This window comes from Pyrus communis, chromosome 3 (assembly GCF_041283825.1).
Source record: "Pyrus communis isolate YQ-2024b chromosome 3, ASM4128382v1, whole genome shotgun sequence".
NCBI classification, from domain to species: Eukaryota; Viridiplantae; Streptophyta; class Magnoliopsida; order Rosales; family Rosaceae; genus Pyrus; species Pyrus communis.
Window position 1 is genome coordinate 29,086,973 of NC_142567.1, and position 16,161 is coordinate 29,103,133.

At 41.6% G+C, this 16,161-nt stretch overlaps 1 protein-coding gene across 1 annotated transcript; it reads left to right on the plus strand.

Moving 5' to 3' along the window:
• Positions 1 to 1,916: 1,916 nt before the first annotated feature.
• Positions 1,917 to 4,549, plus strand: LOC137716478 (G-type lectin S-receptor-like serine/threonine-protein kinase LECRK3). The gene has a single exon (XM_068455937.2). It carries the CDS (start codon positions 2,025 to 2,027, stop codon positions 4,419 to 4,421), a length of 2,397 nt encoding a protein of 798 aa, XP_068312038.2. The 5' UTR covers positions 1,917 to 2,024; the 3' UTR covers positions 4,422 to 4,549.
• Positions 4,550 to 16,161: the final 11,612 nt, after the last annotated feature.

Below are 16,161 nucleotides of genomic sequence, written 5' to 3' on the forward strand. Positions count from 1 at the left end.
TCGAAGAGAAGAAGGTGCTCTTCTCTTTGGTTAGTAATCATCCATCAAAGTAATTGTAATAGCTTTGAGCTTTGTATAGAGAAGAAATTAATCACTATATTTTCTTCTCTATTTGTTTCTTTGGTGTGTGAGAGCTTTTGGGTGTATTGGGGTTAAGGGTTGTGAGATTGCCAACACTTTGTAAACTCCCATTTGGTTGATAGTGGATTATTGGGTGAGCTCCTACTGCTCCGAGGACGTACTCCAGTTACACTGACTGTTGAGGAACCTCGTTAAAATCTTGGTGTCTTTTATATTTTGTTCTTGCATTTTATTTTATATATTTCCTGTGGGTTAGCTTGAGTTGGTTCCAAAAATTGATTTGGTGCTATCCTAGCACAACAACAATAAACCAATCGAAGAAGATAGTAGGCAACCAAGTGAGAGTGAAAAGTAAGAGTAGTCTTGTGAAGAGTGTGAGTGGTCTAGAGTGTCTCTAGAAAGAGTGAGAAATGGGTCAATTATAAAATTCAAGGGAGTAATTGGCTAAAATTAAAATTCAAAAAAAAAAAAAATGCTAGCTTCTTTACAAGTTCGGGAGAAAATTGACAACTACCTCAAAATTTATGTATTTCATCATGTGTGTTAGATTTATAAGATACAAGCTAATATAGTGAATGGGAACGAACAGATACCACTGGACAACACGCCGCACTCCTCACCACAACCTTCTCCATGAATTAAGCCCTAATTGCTGGACCAAAACTAATTAGAGAAAACAAGACAGCAGCCATAAATCAATGAAGAGAAGTTGACTACAATTTGAGTAACGTAAGGTGGTAACCACAACCTAACCTCACAACTAGAGATAAAGTGAGGACTATGACCTAACCTATACTTATATTCCAACAGCGACCTATTCAACATGAATCAGTCAATAAATCCTTCAAAATTGTGAATTGCGTACGTACTGCGTGTTTTAAATTATGTAACAAGAAGGTACTATATGTTTTAGGAATATAAATTATTGTAAAAAAGCATGCTCATCAAATTAAATATCTGTTAAATTTGGTTTAACTCAAAATTTATATCATAAGCACCTTACTTGTCGCACGTCCACACTAACATTTAGTTGAGTGAATTTGATAGTTCATATTGTAATTTTATTCCTAACAAAATAGAGTAATATGATTTGTCACTCTGCACAGTGCATCAAATAACCGAATTTGGTCACTCTGCACTTTAAGAAAATAGAGTAATATGATTTGATATGGTGAGAATGAATTTCACATTGATGAGAGAGATACCATGCAAGAACTTATAAGTAAGTTGGTTCGCACATTGCCAATTGGTTTTGTGGTGGAACCTCAATCTTCTTTATGATATCAGAGTAAGTTGTCTCACGTGTGAAGCACAACGATCCCCCACACTCATGTCACCCTGTTTGTGTTTCCATATGTTTGACTTTAAAATTTACTACACGTAAGAGATTGTGTTTGGAAACAAGTCAGATTAATCTTCATATTATCAATTGGTCGTTTTATAAGTAAGTTTGCCTTATAAGTAAGTTGATTTCTTCAAATCCTTTACATACCTTTCATTTAAAAAGTTTTTATTAATATTTTGAACTGTTGAATTTGCTTGACTGTGGTCATAGGCATGGTGAAACTCCTCATAGTCTCTCTGAGTTTAGCATGGGTGGATAATCGTGACTTGCCACTAAATGATCTTACACGCCATGCAAAAATTGTACATAGTATATAAAATTTTAAAGGAGTGAAAGGACAGTTTCCAAGTAATGCCCGTGAAGAATCCAATAAAAAAAGACTTGGAATCAAAGTCAATTGAACCATTGACGAAAATGAGCTCGTTGTTGACTTTGTTGCGGTTTGATCCTCTAATTTAAGCACAAGAAATCACACCATCGTCCATCATTCAAGTTTTTTATTTCATACTTAAAGAAGATGAACTGAAAAATTGCAAGTGATTGACGCAGAAAATATAGTTTATTTGAAAAAAAATTTCGTCACCTTTGTAATTTTCCCATGGCTTGTCCACTGATAAATCTTCCCTTCTTCTTCCTTTTCATGTTTCTACCATTTTCCACCCTAGCTCAAACCTCCAAAAACATTTCTTTAGGCTCATCTCTCACAGCACTAAATGATGATAACTCATCATCATGGACATCACCATCTGGCGACTTTGCTTTCGGTTTTCAAAGAATCGGAAAAGATGGGTTCCTACTAGCCATTTGGTTCGATAAGATAAAAGATAAAACTATTGTCTGGTCAGCCAATGGGGATAATCTAGTGCCAGGGGGATCCAAAGTTGAGCTTTCGAACGGTGGCGAGTTTATGCTGAACGATGCAACCGGCAAGCGCATATGGTCTGCTCAATCTATTGGTCTTGGAGTTGCCTATGCATCCATGCTAGACACTGGAAATTTTGTGCTGGCAGATCGAAGTTCATCCAATGTGTGGGAGAGTTTTGGTGAACCAACGGATACAATACTACCTGCACAGATTCTAAATCAGAATGACAAACTCTTTGCGCGCTACACGGCAACAAATTACTCACGGGGAAGATTCATGTTTTCGCTACAATCTGATGGAAATCTCACGATTTACACAACGAAATTCCCACTGGAAACAAACAATTTTGCTTACTATGCAACCTCGACTAATACCGGCTTTCAGGTCATCTTCAATCAGTCTGGCTATCTATACCTTACTGCAAGGAATGGAAGCGTACTGAATATGATATCATCCAACACAATTTCCACGCAAAATTTCTACCATAAAGTAACTCTGGAGCATGACGGAGTTTTGCGGCACTCTGCTCATCCTAAAACCGCTGCCTCAAGTGCCGGAAGCCCCATGGCTTGGTCCCCTTTGACCTCCGAACCTTCGAATATTTGCTTAACAATTGAAGGAGACGCAGGCAGTGGTGCATGTGGATACAACAGCCTCTGCAGCTATAATGATGAAGGACCAGCTTGCCAATGTCCTTATGGCTACACATTGATTGATCCCAATGATGTCTTGAAAGGATGCAAGCAAAACTTTGTTTCACAAAGTTGTGATGAGGCCTCGCCTGAGACAGAGAGTTTTGAATTTCGTGAGATGCAAAACACAGAGTGGTCTGGCGGTGGTTATGAGCAATTTACACCGGTAGATGAGGATTGGTGTAGACAGAATTGCTTCGATGATTGTTTTTGTGCCGTCGCCATTTTCAAGAATGGAGAGTGTGAAAAGAAGAGAATTCCTCTTTCGAACGGAAGGATGGACCCGAATGTTGGTGGAAAAGCTCTCATCAAAGTAAGGAAAGATAACTATACTTTGATACCTGAAGTTCCAAATACAAAAAAGAAAGATCGCTCAACTTTGATCCTCATCGGATCAGTGCTCCTGAGTAGCTCGGGGTTTCTGAACTTGATCTTGCTATTAACAACCTATTTGATTGTTTTTCGTATTGCTTATAGAAAAGCGAAGCTGATTCAACCTTATCGAGTCATCTCTGATATGAATTTGAGGCATTTCACTTATGAGGAGCTAAAAAACGCTACAAACGAATTCGAGGAAGAACTAGGACGCGGTACTTCTGCAATAGTTTTCAAAGGAGTTTTAGCCCCTGATAATGGGAAGAGCGTTGCTGTCAAAAGCTTAGTCGCTAGGGTCGGAGAAAATGATTTGGAATTCAAAGCGGAAGTGAGTGCTATTGGCAGAACAAACCACAGAAATTTAGTCCAGCTGCTTGGATTTTGTTACGAGGGAGAGCACCAAATGCTTGTGTATGAGTTCATGAGCAACGGATCTTTAGCGAGCTTCCTTTTCGGAGAGTTGAGGCCAAGCTGGTGCCAGAGAAGGCAAATTGCACTGGGAATTGCAAGAGGGTTGTTGTATTTGCATGAGGAGTGCAGCAGAAAAATCGTACATTGTGACATCAAGCCTCAAAACATTCTTCTCGATGACTCTTTCGCGGCAAGAATTTCTGACTTCGGACTAGCCAAGCTTTTGAAAATCGACCAAACTCTAACCACAACCGGAATCAGGGGAACGAAAGGTTATGTGGCCCCTGAATGGTTGAATAGGTTGCCTATCACGGCCAAGGTTGATATTTACAGCTATGGAATTTTGTTGTTAGAGATTATTTTCTGCAGGAAGCATTTCGAGGCAGCGGCGGAGGATGAAGATCAAATGATACTAGCTGATTGGGCATACGATTGCTATAAGCAGAATAATCTGCACCAGCTATTCAAGAATGACCATGAGGCAATGCATGACATCAAGAAGATGGAGAAGTATGTGATGATTGCAATATGGTGCATTCAGGAGGATCCGTCTCTCAGACCTACCATGAAGAAAGTCGCATTGATGCTTGAAGGAACTGTCGAAGTCTCAGCTCCACCCGATCCATGTTCTTTCATAAGTTCAATACCTTAACTACTTCCAATTATAATCCAGTTCTTTTCTATATCAAAAGTTTGTGTATTATTTATTTTCAAATACTCTTTAGTTCTTAATGTACCGTACGTTTAGTATCGAACGTATAATAATTATCTTTAAATGTCCGAATAAATAGAGGAATTATCAATGGTATAAAACCCATGCTTATTCTTTTATGGCTTACGCGTTCTTCCACTCTTTCTTAATAGCAACTACTAAAACTCCAAGCTTTCTCACTTACTGCAGAACCTCTCAAACCTTGCAAAGTAAGCCGGAAAACTACCCAGGTGTTTCACGTTCGAGATGAGTAGGATTCGAAGTGTTGATTCCCACAGAGGGCGCCAAGGTTGATGCACGAAACCGGGTGGACCTCGAGTCAACGTAAAGTGTGGTGTAAAGACCTTTGCAAGGGTGCTCTGGTCGTGGGTGGATTAGCAAAGCAACCTGCAAGGAAGGTGAAATAGGTATCAAAGGGCACGGGTGTGTTACAGGCCTAAGCGCCTCTGAAGCACGGACCCTTTGGTGGGTTTAAAGTGCTTCGTAATTAACCAATACTTGGTAGTTTCAGGGTCGATATAATATGGTACAAATAATTGATCATGGCATATGATTTATGCAATCTTTAATGCATTATCGGTTGAATTCAATCATGTATATTATTAATTATTATCGTGATGAGTTTTATTTACGATATGCATCTGGATTGTGGTTTCTTTTTCATTGATGTGATGGGCGGGAAGTGACGTGACTAGAAGCTTCTAAATTCTACAAAAATAATAGCTGTATAGAGTTTCCAAGTCTAGATTGGACTAGTTAGGGCTTCAACGCAAAAAAAGGGGTAGAAAAGAATGCTTGTTGTAGGCCATGGACGAGAGGAAAGACTTGAATTTAAAACTAGACTCAGAACAGCATTGATGTTTCATCTCTTTGAAGCATTCAAAGAAGGCAGCTTCCAAGTAATTGGCCTGCATGCATATTAAGATTGATAAAGACTTTGCATCCATTGCCCGAATGGCAAATCTCCAACTGCAGGTCTAGCATGATGGAACGCTTATTTAGTCGTTTGTGAAGATGAAGGACTCATTACGTAGGTGCATCTAGACTCGAGCCCTGTAATTTGTGCCCAAAACATACGCAAACCTGACATGTACGGACATTGCCGCCATGTACTAGATCTAAATCGTCATAAGTACCTTACTTAATTGCTGGTTAATTATTTTGTAATTTTATGTTAGGTTTGTCATTCTCTAAGGACAAGGTTGTTAATAATAATTATACTTTTAAAAGGGTAAGAAAATAAGACAAGTGGATGGGTTGAACACACCTTATTACTTATCGGATAATACGAGAGAAATTAAATTTTGTAAGCTACATGATGTGGATGTTGTTGATTGAATTACTCAAGTGTTGAACACTCCTTATTACTTATCGGATAATACTAGAGAAATTAAATGTTGTAAGCTAGATGATATGGATGTTGTTGATTTGATTACCCAAGTGTTGATTAACGGTTTATTTCTTATTAGTGATACATCATTTGGTTTGCAAATTTAGTTTTAACTACAAATTAAAAACAAAATGGCTATCGTTGGGAAATACAAAATGGAATGAGTTGACTGGATGTTATGCTTAGTACGGTATGGTTGATTCCTCTATAGAGCTTTTTGAAAGAATGAAAGAAGGAGTGCAGGCAAATGAAGTGAAGCTTTGACATGCGTACTTTCTGCGTGCAGCCATTGTGGTTATGTAGAGAAAGGTTTAAGAGTTTTCAAGTGTTGAATAAGAAGAGTATCCAAGATAACTCTAATGATCCCAAGAAGAAGAAAATAGAGCACACTCTTAAAGAAAGCTCACAAAACAAACTAATTAGCAAAGCTTTTCTTATTTAGCTCTAGGCTTTGTTTTTCCTTGGATGATTTACAATGCTTGAGGACTTGGGTATTTATAGCAAACCAAATGAAAGCTACACCACACACTTACTTCACCTACAACATCCACCTACTACACCTACAACCTCCACTTACTTCACCAACCTCACACACTTACTTCACCTACAACATCCACCCACTTCACCTACAATTGACATTGATTCTCAACATCAAGTCCATGAAAGAGAGTCATGGAGTAGAGGCAAGTAAAGAAAATTATGCTTGTGTTGTCGATCTCTTGTGCTGGTCAGGAAAGATGTTAGAAGCTTACGAAATGGGCATTCCAATCCATCAATGGAGCTTTTTTCTAAAGGGCCTAAAGTCCATGGAAGAAGAGATCTTGCCAAAATGATGGCTGAAGCTATTCTGCCAAAATGAAGTTAAAGAGACCTGGAGGTTTTGTTACGCTATCAAATATCTATGCTGCTGATGGAGAATGGGAAGAGGTTGAGGACGTATAAGGATGGTGATGAAGCAGAGGAAGATTCTCAAGCAACCTGGATTTAGTTGGCTTGATAAAGGGATGGCTTTGTCGGAGTTGAAGTAGAAAAGATGAAAGCAAATTATGTATCGAAGGTGAGCCTCTAATAGGATATTATCAGTTACGAAGATATTCAGTTTTTCGTTTTTGTTTTCACAAAAGAGATCTTTTGTACAACTGAATCTATGTTTTGAAAATTTGTATCGACACAATTGATCCATTCATCTTTCAAGGGCATGAAGTTTAAGAATTTGACGACACTGGTAACAAACTTCAAGAAATACTCTTCTGTGCTATGATTTCAGGAATGGATTCTTTTCGCAATCAATTTAGATTGAGAATCCAAATGCTTACTTTGAATTGCTCGATACCCTTATTTTTCAAGCTACTCATCTTGTCACGTGAATTTTCTATATGCGGACAAGACCAAAATGGAGAAGATGATGGTGAATCTAAAGATGAACTGATGGACTTGGCGGCTGAACGAGTACAGTTACTACTCAACCTCGAGTTCCAGGTTTACAATTCACATTCTGGCTTACATTCCTTCGATCGTTCCATAATTCCTTAAAACAGTTTTCCCAAAAGAAATTATACATTTATAACCCTTAAAGCCACTAATGTTCGAAAACAAGTTTGACACCATATGACTTGATTATAGTTAAGATTGATTACATGATCCAAATAAATATTATCAACACATGGCATAAGTAATTGGTAGAACTTGTTCTTAAGTACATGAACTGTTGATTTTGCTACGCCAAAAAATGTCTTTGGAGATATCATTGTACTTCGTACGTGCTCATGAAACTAAAAATGCATGCACTTATAACAATGTTGCTTTGAAGTCAATGCATGTTTTGCTTCATGGCTTGTGAATCACATATTTTTCTGAAGTGTTTAGTACTCAAAAGAAAATAGGTGAAAATTTGGATGGAGAAAGTGCAATTAGGAACTGACTTTGTTTAATAGGGACAAAAATTGCTTATGAATTCTCTAGACCTCCCGAATTAATGAAAATGTTTTGTAGATAGCTCAAAAGGGGTCCCAAAAAAAGTCCTAAAATCACCCACTCTTCCAATTATTGCATGGCTAGAAAAAGTTCCTGTAAGAGGTTGAAATAGAAGAAGCCATGCCCTGCGTTGTGTGGTGGTTGTCCAATGCACTGGAGGAGTCTAGGTGTAACATCCCGTCCCGGGATTATTAAAACGTACATGGAAAATTACGATTTTACCCCTAATCTATTCGTTTACGTGTAGTTTTGTGTAGTGTTGTGTTGTAGGACCACACACACACTCACACATCATTCTCACTCTCCCGGGATTCCCTCCCTCATTCCCTCACTCTTTGTCTCACTCTGTCTCTCTCTCTCTCTCTTTCTCCCCGAGTTCCTCTCTTCTCCTTCTTCTTCATTCAACACACAGACACACACACAAACCAACTCAAACCTTCACTAATCAAGAAACCAATTACACCATTGAACTCGTGAGGTTGTGAGGAGCACAACCATACCAATTCCAGGTAAGAATTCGAACGTTTTCACGTCGTTTCAACAATGGCCGAATTATTGCACTGTTCATGCAAACCTAAACTAGTGTGTTTTTGGAATTTCTAAGCTTGTACATGTGTTTGTGAGGTCCCAAGGAGCCTCGGAGTGGTTCGTTGGGTGAATTTGGACGTTGGGAAGGCTAGGTTCAAAGTTGGCCGAACTTTGTTCGTTGTTGCAGGTATGATCGTGTGATTTTTAGGCCTTAAAACTAGTCTAACGTTGTTCTACTAGTCCTAAGCTTCATTTTGGTATAAAGATCGTGAAAAATGGTTGAAAAACGAAGGAGAAAACAAAGTTTGAAAAATTCCCAGTTTTCCAGCGACGGCGACGGCGACTGGCCGGAGAAGGAAGGGGAATATTCCGTTAAGTTTAACGGAATATTCCTAACGGCAGTGACGGCGTCAGTTAACGGAATATTCCGTCAGTTAACGGAATATTCCTGACGGCGTCAGTTGACGCCGTCAGTGTGCAGTGCACGTGGCTGCGCGTGGGGGCGCGTGCGTGGTCCAAAAATTATTTTAAAAATATGGGTGTGATCCTGAGGTTGTGTAGATCACGTTGGTATATTCAATTGTCCATTTTGAGCAATGTATGAGAAGTTATTACGAGAAGTTGCTTAGGTGCTTTTAAATTAACGTTTTCGTAACTCTGTCGCGTATAGGTGATTCGTATTCCGAGGACGAGCGTACACACTCGAGGCAGGGGGGCTACGACCCTTCTAATTATCAGTGAGTGGGCTTTTGTTTTCCGTATATACCTATATACATTTATATTCCCAGAAATTAAATAGAAAAGGTTATTGTTTTATGCCATACATTTTATTATTAATACTTATGCATCATCACATGCATTAGTAACGGCATACATTCATATATGTGTATTTGGTGCTGTGGACGCACAGGTAAGTGCCAGGTAAGTGGTATTTACGTTGTATGCAATGGTAGTTTGATATGTTTAGAGAGCTCATAATCTGCACCCCCGGTGTTAGTGCTCCCGCCCAGGGCCAGGGCATAGTCCTTCACGTGATGTTCACCAGCACCACACGCTCGCCTTGGATCCAAGTTAGGTGCAAGCCTTGTCGGACAGACTACATTAGGTGGTTCCGACTCGTAGGTGACCCGCGATTATTCGCACAGTCTTCACGTGATCGTAGCACTAGAGCGTATATATTACACCCAGTCCTGTCGGACAGACTACATTAGGTGGTTCCGACTCGTGTGCAGATTCAGATGTTGAGTTGAGATTGGAGCTCTATATGCAGCGGTACATGTCACGTTAGGTGACTCCCGGCTGCTAGATTATATGTTATTGATGTGATTAACGCTTGAGCATTTATATTTGATTATGAATTTCCGTTATGGCATATTCTCAAGCATGAATGGCATATTTTGGAGCATGATTGGCATACCTATACATACGTATATATGTTCATTTTCTGGGAAGTATACAGGTTTTACGGCGAGGGGTTAGAATGTATTTTGCTAAAGAGTTTTCAAAGAACTTTGTTTTTGCCCACTCACGCTTTTGTTTTTGCGCCCCTCCAGGTTCTAGTGGTCTAGCAAGTTCGGTGGTTTATCCCAGAGGGCGTCCCGGCATTTCTGACAGACACTCACCATTGTAGGGTCACCTTCGGGTGTACATATGTCGTATCTTTCCTTTTTCGACTGCTGTAGACTTGCTCTGAATTGTGTCTCACATACACTAGTACTTTGTATGCTATTAGGTTTTTAATTATTCGTACTTTTATATTACTATCTTAATCGCTTCCGCACGCGCACATGGCTACGTCACCTTCGTGTGACGGCCAGCACGCCCTGATCTCGGTCGGGGTGTGTCAGCTTGGTATCAGAGCCTAGGTTTGGCAGTCCTGTGTCTTTGTGAGTATTCTAATAGTTGGTGTCTTCTGTCAGAATTATGCCGCCTCGTCGGGAACCACGTCGCTCAGATGAGCCTAGTTTCCCTGATCTTACTCAGTTGGGGGAAGTGATTGCTACAGCCCTTCAAACAGTGATGCGCCCTCCCCAGAGGACTCCTCTGGAGACTATGTATAACCTGAAGTTGGATAAGTTTAAAGGTAACGAGGGTCACGAAGGCGCAGAACGTTGGTTGGAACACATAGAGAAGACTTTCCGTGTGTTACATAACCAGGGGAACCTTCCTATGGAAAGGTGGGTCGAGACAACCTCTTGGTTTCTGGAGATGGAGTCTGCAGCTTGGTGGGAGCAAGAACTTCGTAGGTTGACTCCAGCTCAGAGGACCGATTGGAATGTTTTCAAGGATGTGTTTCAGAGGAGATTTATACCCCCTGAGTATATTGATCGTAAGAAACAGGAATTCACTGAGTTGAAACAGCGAAAGATGACGGCTAACGAGTATTATCGTAAGTTCACTGATTTGTCTCGTTACTATCCTGATGTCGCTGGTAATCCGGCGGAGATGCTTCGTCGTTTTCGCTTGGGCACTAAGAAGAAATGGCGTTCTATGGTGACTACTACTCACTGTGAGTCCTACCAGGAGTTCTATGAGATATTGTTGAGGGTAGAGGACTCTGAGAATATGTCAAGTGATAGTGACGAAGAGAAAAACGGCAATCAGAAGAAAGACGACAAAGGAAAAAGTCAAGTGTCGCTTAGGCCTCGCCAAACTCAGAACTTTAAAAGGGGTGGTGCTAGTTCGAGTTCGTCGAGTGGTGGTTTCAGTGCCTCTGGACAAGGACGTGGAGGTAGGTTTTATGGAGGTGCTCGAGGCCAGAGACAAGGTGATGGTGGCCGAAACCGACCCCCATTTTGCCGTAGATGTAATAACCGACATTTCGGCGAGTGTAGGCGTGGCAACGGTGCTTGTTTCACATGTGGACAGATGGGACATATAGCGGTGAATTGTCCCCAGGGTCAGCAGCAGAAGCCACAGCAGACCTTTATGCCGCCACCTGCACCGATTCGGCAAATCTAAGGTCCGAGTAATTATGGTCAAGCAGGTAGAGGTGGTGCCTATCACTATCAAGGTGATGTTGTTCCCTATGCTCCAGGACCGTATCAGTACCCCCAGGACCCGTATACACAAGGTGGTTATCCCCCGTATCCCAGCAACTACATGTCGTATCCTCCAGCTCCAGTTGGTGGTTCTCAGTGGTACCAAGGAGGACAGTATCAGCAGAGTGAGAATGCTACTAGTAGTGCAGGGTCTTCGAGACAGATGGGTCAGCCCAGTCAGGGGCGTGGAGCTCAAGGTCGCGGTGTTCAAGCGAGCAGAGGTCGTGGCGGACGACAGCAAGGCCAGGGGCGTATTCACAATATTTCCCTGCAGGATGCTCAGAACAACCCGGACTTGATAATGGGTACGTTAAACATTCTTGGTTATTTTGCTAGAGTCTTAATTGATTGTGGAGCTACACATTCCGTTATTTCTCATACATTTGCTCAAGTAACGCAACCTCGCCCCACACCTCTAGGGTACGATTTAGAGTTCGCTATGCCTAGAGGAGAGAGATGTGTTGTAGATTGTATGTACCCAGGATGTCCAGTAATAGTAGAGGGTGTTGTTATGCCAGCTGATCTTATCCCGTTAGATATTGTCGATTTTGATGTGATTTTGGGCACAGACTGGTTGCACTTCTATCGTGCCAACATTGATTGTTACGGGAAAGTAGTTACGTTTCACCGTCCTGGATTACCTGAGGTTACTTTTGTGGGTGAGCAGAGTGGGGTAAGACACGGTGTTATTTCGGCTTTGCGAGCGAAGAAGTTGTTGTCTAAAGGTTGTCAGGGGTATCTAGCTCATGTGGTGCTAGAGGAGACCGTTCCTAGCAGAATTGAAGATGTGAGAGTGGTTAGACACTTCCCTGATGTTTTTCCTGAGGATTTACCTGGTTTACCCCCAGATCGAGATGTGGAGTTCAATGTTGAGTTGCTTCCAGGTACCAATCCTATTTCTTTAACCCCTTATCGTATGGCTCCTACTGAGTTAAGGGAATTGAAAGTGCAGTTACAGGAATTAGTGGATAAGGGATTTATTCAGCCTAGTACTTCACCTTGGGGCGCTCCAGTGTTGTTTGTGAAAAAGAAAGATGGGACTTTGAGGCTATTTATCGACTACAGACAATTGAATCGGGTGACGATTAAAAACCGTTATCCATTGCCTCGTATCGACGATTTGTTCGATCAGCTGAGAGGTGCTTGTGTATTTTCTAAGATAGACTTGAGGTCTGGGTACTATCAGCTGAAGATTAGTAGGGATGATGTTCCTAAGACGGCGTTCAGGACTCGTTACGGTCATTACGAGTTTCTGGTTATGCCATTTGGGTTGACAAATGCACCAGCAGCTTTTATGGACTTAATGAACCGGGTATTCCAGCCTTACCTGGATAGATTTGTTATTGTCTTCATTGACGATATTCTGGTGTATTCTAAGTCCAAAGCGGAGCATGTCCGACATCTTACTTTGGTGTTGAAGAGGTTGAGAGAACACCAATTGTATGCTAAGTTTAGCAAGTGCCAGTTCTGGTTAGATCAAGTCGCGTTTTTGGGGCACATCATTTCTGCTCAAGGTATTCTGGTTGATCCTCAGAAGGTTGCAGCTGTGGAAAGTTGGGAGCAACCACGAACCGTCACTGAGGTGAGGAGTTTCATTGGTTTGGCAGGATATTATCGGAGATTCGTTAAGGATTTTTCGGTAATTGCCTTGCCACTGACAAGGTTAACAAGGAAAGACGTTAAGTTTGAGTGGAATGATAAGTGTGAGCAAAGTTTCCAGCAGTTGAAGCATTGTCTTACTAATGCACCTGTTTTGGCACTCCCGGACGATAGTGGTGATTTCGAGGTTTATAGCGATGCTTCCTTGAATGGTCTGGGATGTGTATTGATGCAGCATGGTAGGGTGATTGCTTATGCTTCGCGGCAGTTAAAAACCCATGAGATGAATTACCCTACACATGATTTGGAATTGGCTGCTATCATCTTTGCATTGAAGTTGTGGAGACACTATCTTTACGGAGAGAAGTGTAGGATCTTCACAGATCACAAGAGTCTTCAGTATCTCTTCACCCAGAAGGAACTTAATCTTCGTCAACGGAGGTGGTTAGAGTTGCTCAGCGATTACGATTGCACGATTGATTATCACCCTGGTCGTGCGAACGTAGTAGCCGATGCACTTAGCAGGAAGTCACATGGTCGTATCAATGCGTTGTACGCGAGTCGTGTTCCTCTTTTGGTGGACTTGCGTGCTACGGGAGTAAGGTTAGAAGCAGAAGATCGAGAAGTGGCATTACTTGCTAATTTTCAAGTTAGGCCAATCTTGGTTGATCGGGTGCTTGAAGCTCAAGTAGCTGATGAACAAATACAAGAACTAATTCGAGCTCGAGATCAAGGAAGGAGGCGAGATCTCAGAGTTCGTGATTCTGATGGCATGTTAATGTTAGAGGGTAGAATGTTCGTGCCTAGTAATGTGGATTTGAAGAAGGAAATTCTTGATGAAGCACATATCTCGGCTTATGCTATGCACCCAGGGGCAACTAAAATGTATCATACCATTCGACCATTTTACTATTGGCCGGGTATAAAAAGGGAGATAGCTGAGTATGTGAGCAGTTGTGCTGTTTGTCAGCAGGTTAAAGCAGAAAGAAAGAAGCCGTTTGGATTGTTGCAACCGCTTCCCGTTCCAGAGTGGAAATGGGAAAATATCACTATGGATTTTGTGTACAAGTTGCCGCGTACACATAATGGCTTTGATGGCATTTGGGTGATCGTTGATCGGCTCACTAAATCGGCACATTTCATTCCAGTGAGAGAGAAGTACTCTTTGAGCCGGTTAGCGGAATTGTTTATTTCAAAGGTTGTAAAGTACCATGGTGTCCCTGTGAGTATTGTCTCAGATCGTGATCCACGATTCACATCGAAGTTTTGGGTAGCTTTTCAGGAAGCTTTGGGTACGAGACTACTTTACAGTACGGCATATCATCCACAGACGGACGGACAATCCGAGAGAACTATTCAAACCTTGGAAGATATGCTGCGAGCTTCGATGTTACAGTTCAGTGATGCTTGGCACCAGCGATTAGACTTGATGGAATTTGCTTACAACAACAGTTTCCATTCGAGCATTGGCATGACGCCATTTGAAGCCTTGTATGGTAGATCTTGTCGCACTCCGTTGTGTTGGTCAGAGGTTGGCGAAAGAGTCTTAGTAGGTCCGGAGATTGTTGAGGAGACTACTCAGAATGTTCAGGTAATTAGGTCTAACCTGAAAGCAGCTCAGGACAGGCAGAAAAGTTTAGCAGATCGACATGCTACGGACAGAGTGTATGAGGTCGGAGATTGGGTATTTTTAAAGCTTTCACCGTGGAGAGGTGTTGTGCGGTTTGGAAAGAAAGGGAAGTTGAGTCCCAGGTACATCGGACCGTACATAGTCACAGAACGAATTGGTGAGGTAGCTTACAGGTTGGAGTTGCCTCCGGAGTTGGCTAAAGTGCATAACGTTTTTCACGTGTCTATGCTCCGACATTATGTTGCGGATCCGTTGCATGTGATACCTCCTCAACCGTTAGAAATAAATCCAGATTTGACGTATGACGAGGAACCGTTAACGATCTTAGATTGGAAAGAAAAGGTTCTGAGGAACAAGACGGTGAATTTGGTGAAAGTTTTATGGAGGAATCACTCGGTTGAAGAAGCTACTTGGGAGACAGAAGAACGAATGAGGGATTTGTATCCTAGATTGTTTTTCGATCCCTAGAGGTTTATGAGGTTGTTTTGAATTTCGGGACGAAATTCTATTAAGGTGGGTAGGTTGTAACATCCCGTCCCGGGATTATTAAAACGTACATGGAAAATTACGATTTTACCCCTAATCTATTCGTTTACGTGTAGTTTTGTGTAGTGTTGTGTTGTAGGACCACACACACACTCACACATCACTCTCACTCTCCCGGGATTCCCTCCCTCATTCCCTCACTCTTTGTCTCACTCTGTCTCTCTCTCTCTCTCTTTCTCCCCGAGTTCTTCTCTTCTCCTTCTTCTTCATTCAACACACAGACACACACACAAACCAACTCAAACCTTCACTAATCAAGAAACCAATTACACCATTGAACTCGTGAGGTTGTGAGGAGCACAACCATACCAATTCCAGGTAAGAATTCGAACGTTTTCACGTCGTTTCAACAATGGCCGAATTATTGCACTGTTCATGCAAACCTAAACTAGTGTGTTTTTGGAATTTCTAAGCTTATAGATGTGTTTGTGAGGTCCCAAGGAGCCTCGGAGTGGTTCGTTGGGTGAATTTGGACGTTGGGAAGGCTAGGTTCAAAGTTGGCCGAACTTTGATCGTTGTTGCATGTATGATCGTGTGATTTTTAGGCCTTAAAACTAGTCTAACGTTGTTCTACTAGTCCTAAGCTTCATTTTGGTATAAAGATCGTGAAAAATGGTTGAAAAACGAAGGAGAAAACAAAGTTTGAAAAATTCCCAGTTTTCCGGCGACGGCGACTGGCCGGAGAAGGAAGGGGAATATTCCGTTAAGTTTAACGGAATATTCCTAACGGCAGTGACGGCGTCAGTTAACGGAATATTCCGTCAATTAACGGAATATTCCTGACGGCGTCAGTTGACGCCGTCAGTGTGCAGTGCACGTGGCTGCGCGTGAGGGCGCGTGCGTGGTCCAAAAATTATTTTAAAAATATGGGTGTGATCCTGAGGTTGTGTAGATCACGTTGGTATATTCAATTGTCCATTTTGAGCAATGTATGAGAAGTTATTACGAGAAGTTGCTTAGGTGCTTTTAAAT

Coding starts and splice junctions, on each gene's coding strand:
- LOC137716478 (XM_068455937.2), top strand. CDS start 2,025: ATGGCTTGTCCACTGATAAATCTTCCCTTCTTCTTCCTTTTCATGTTT.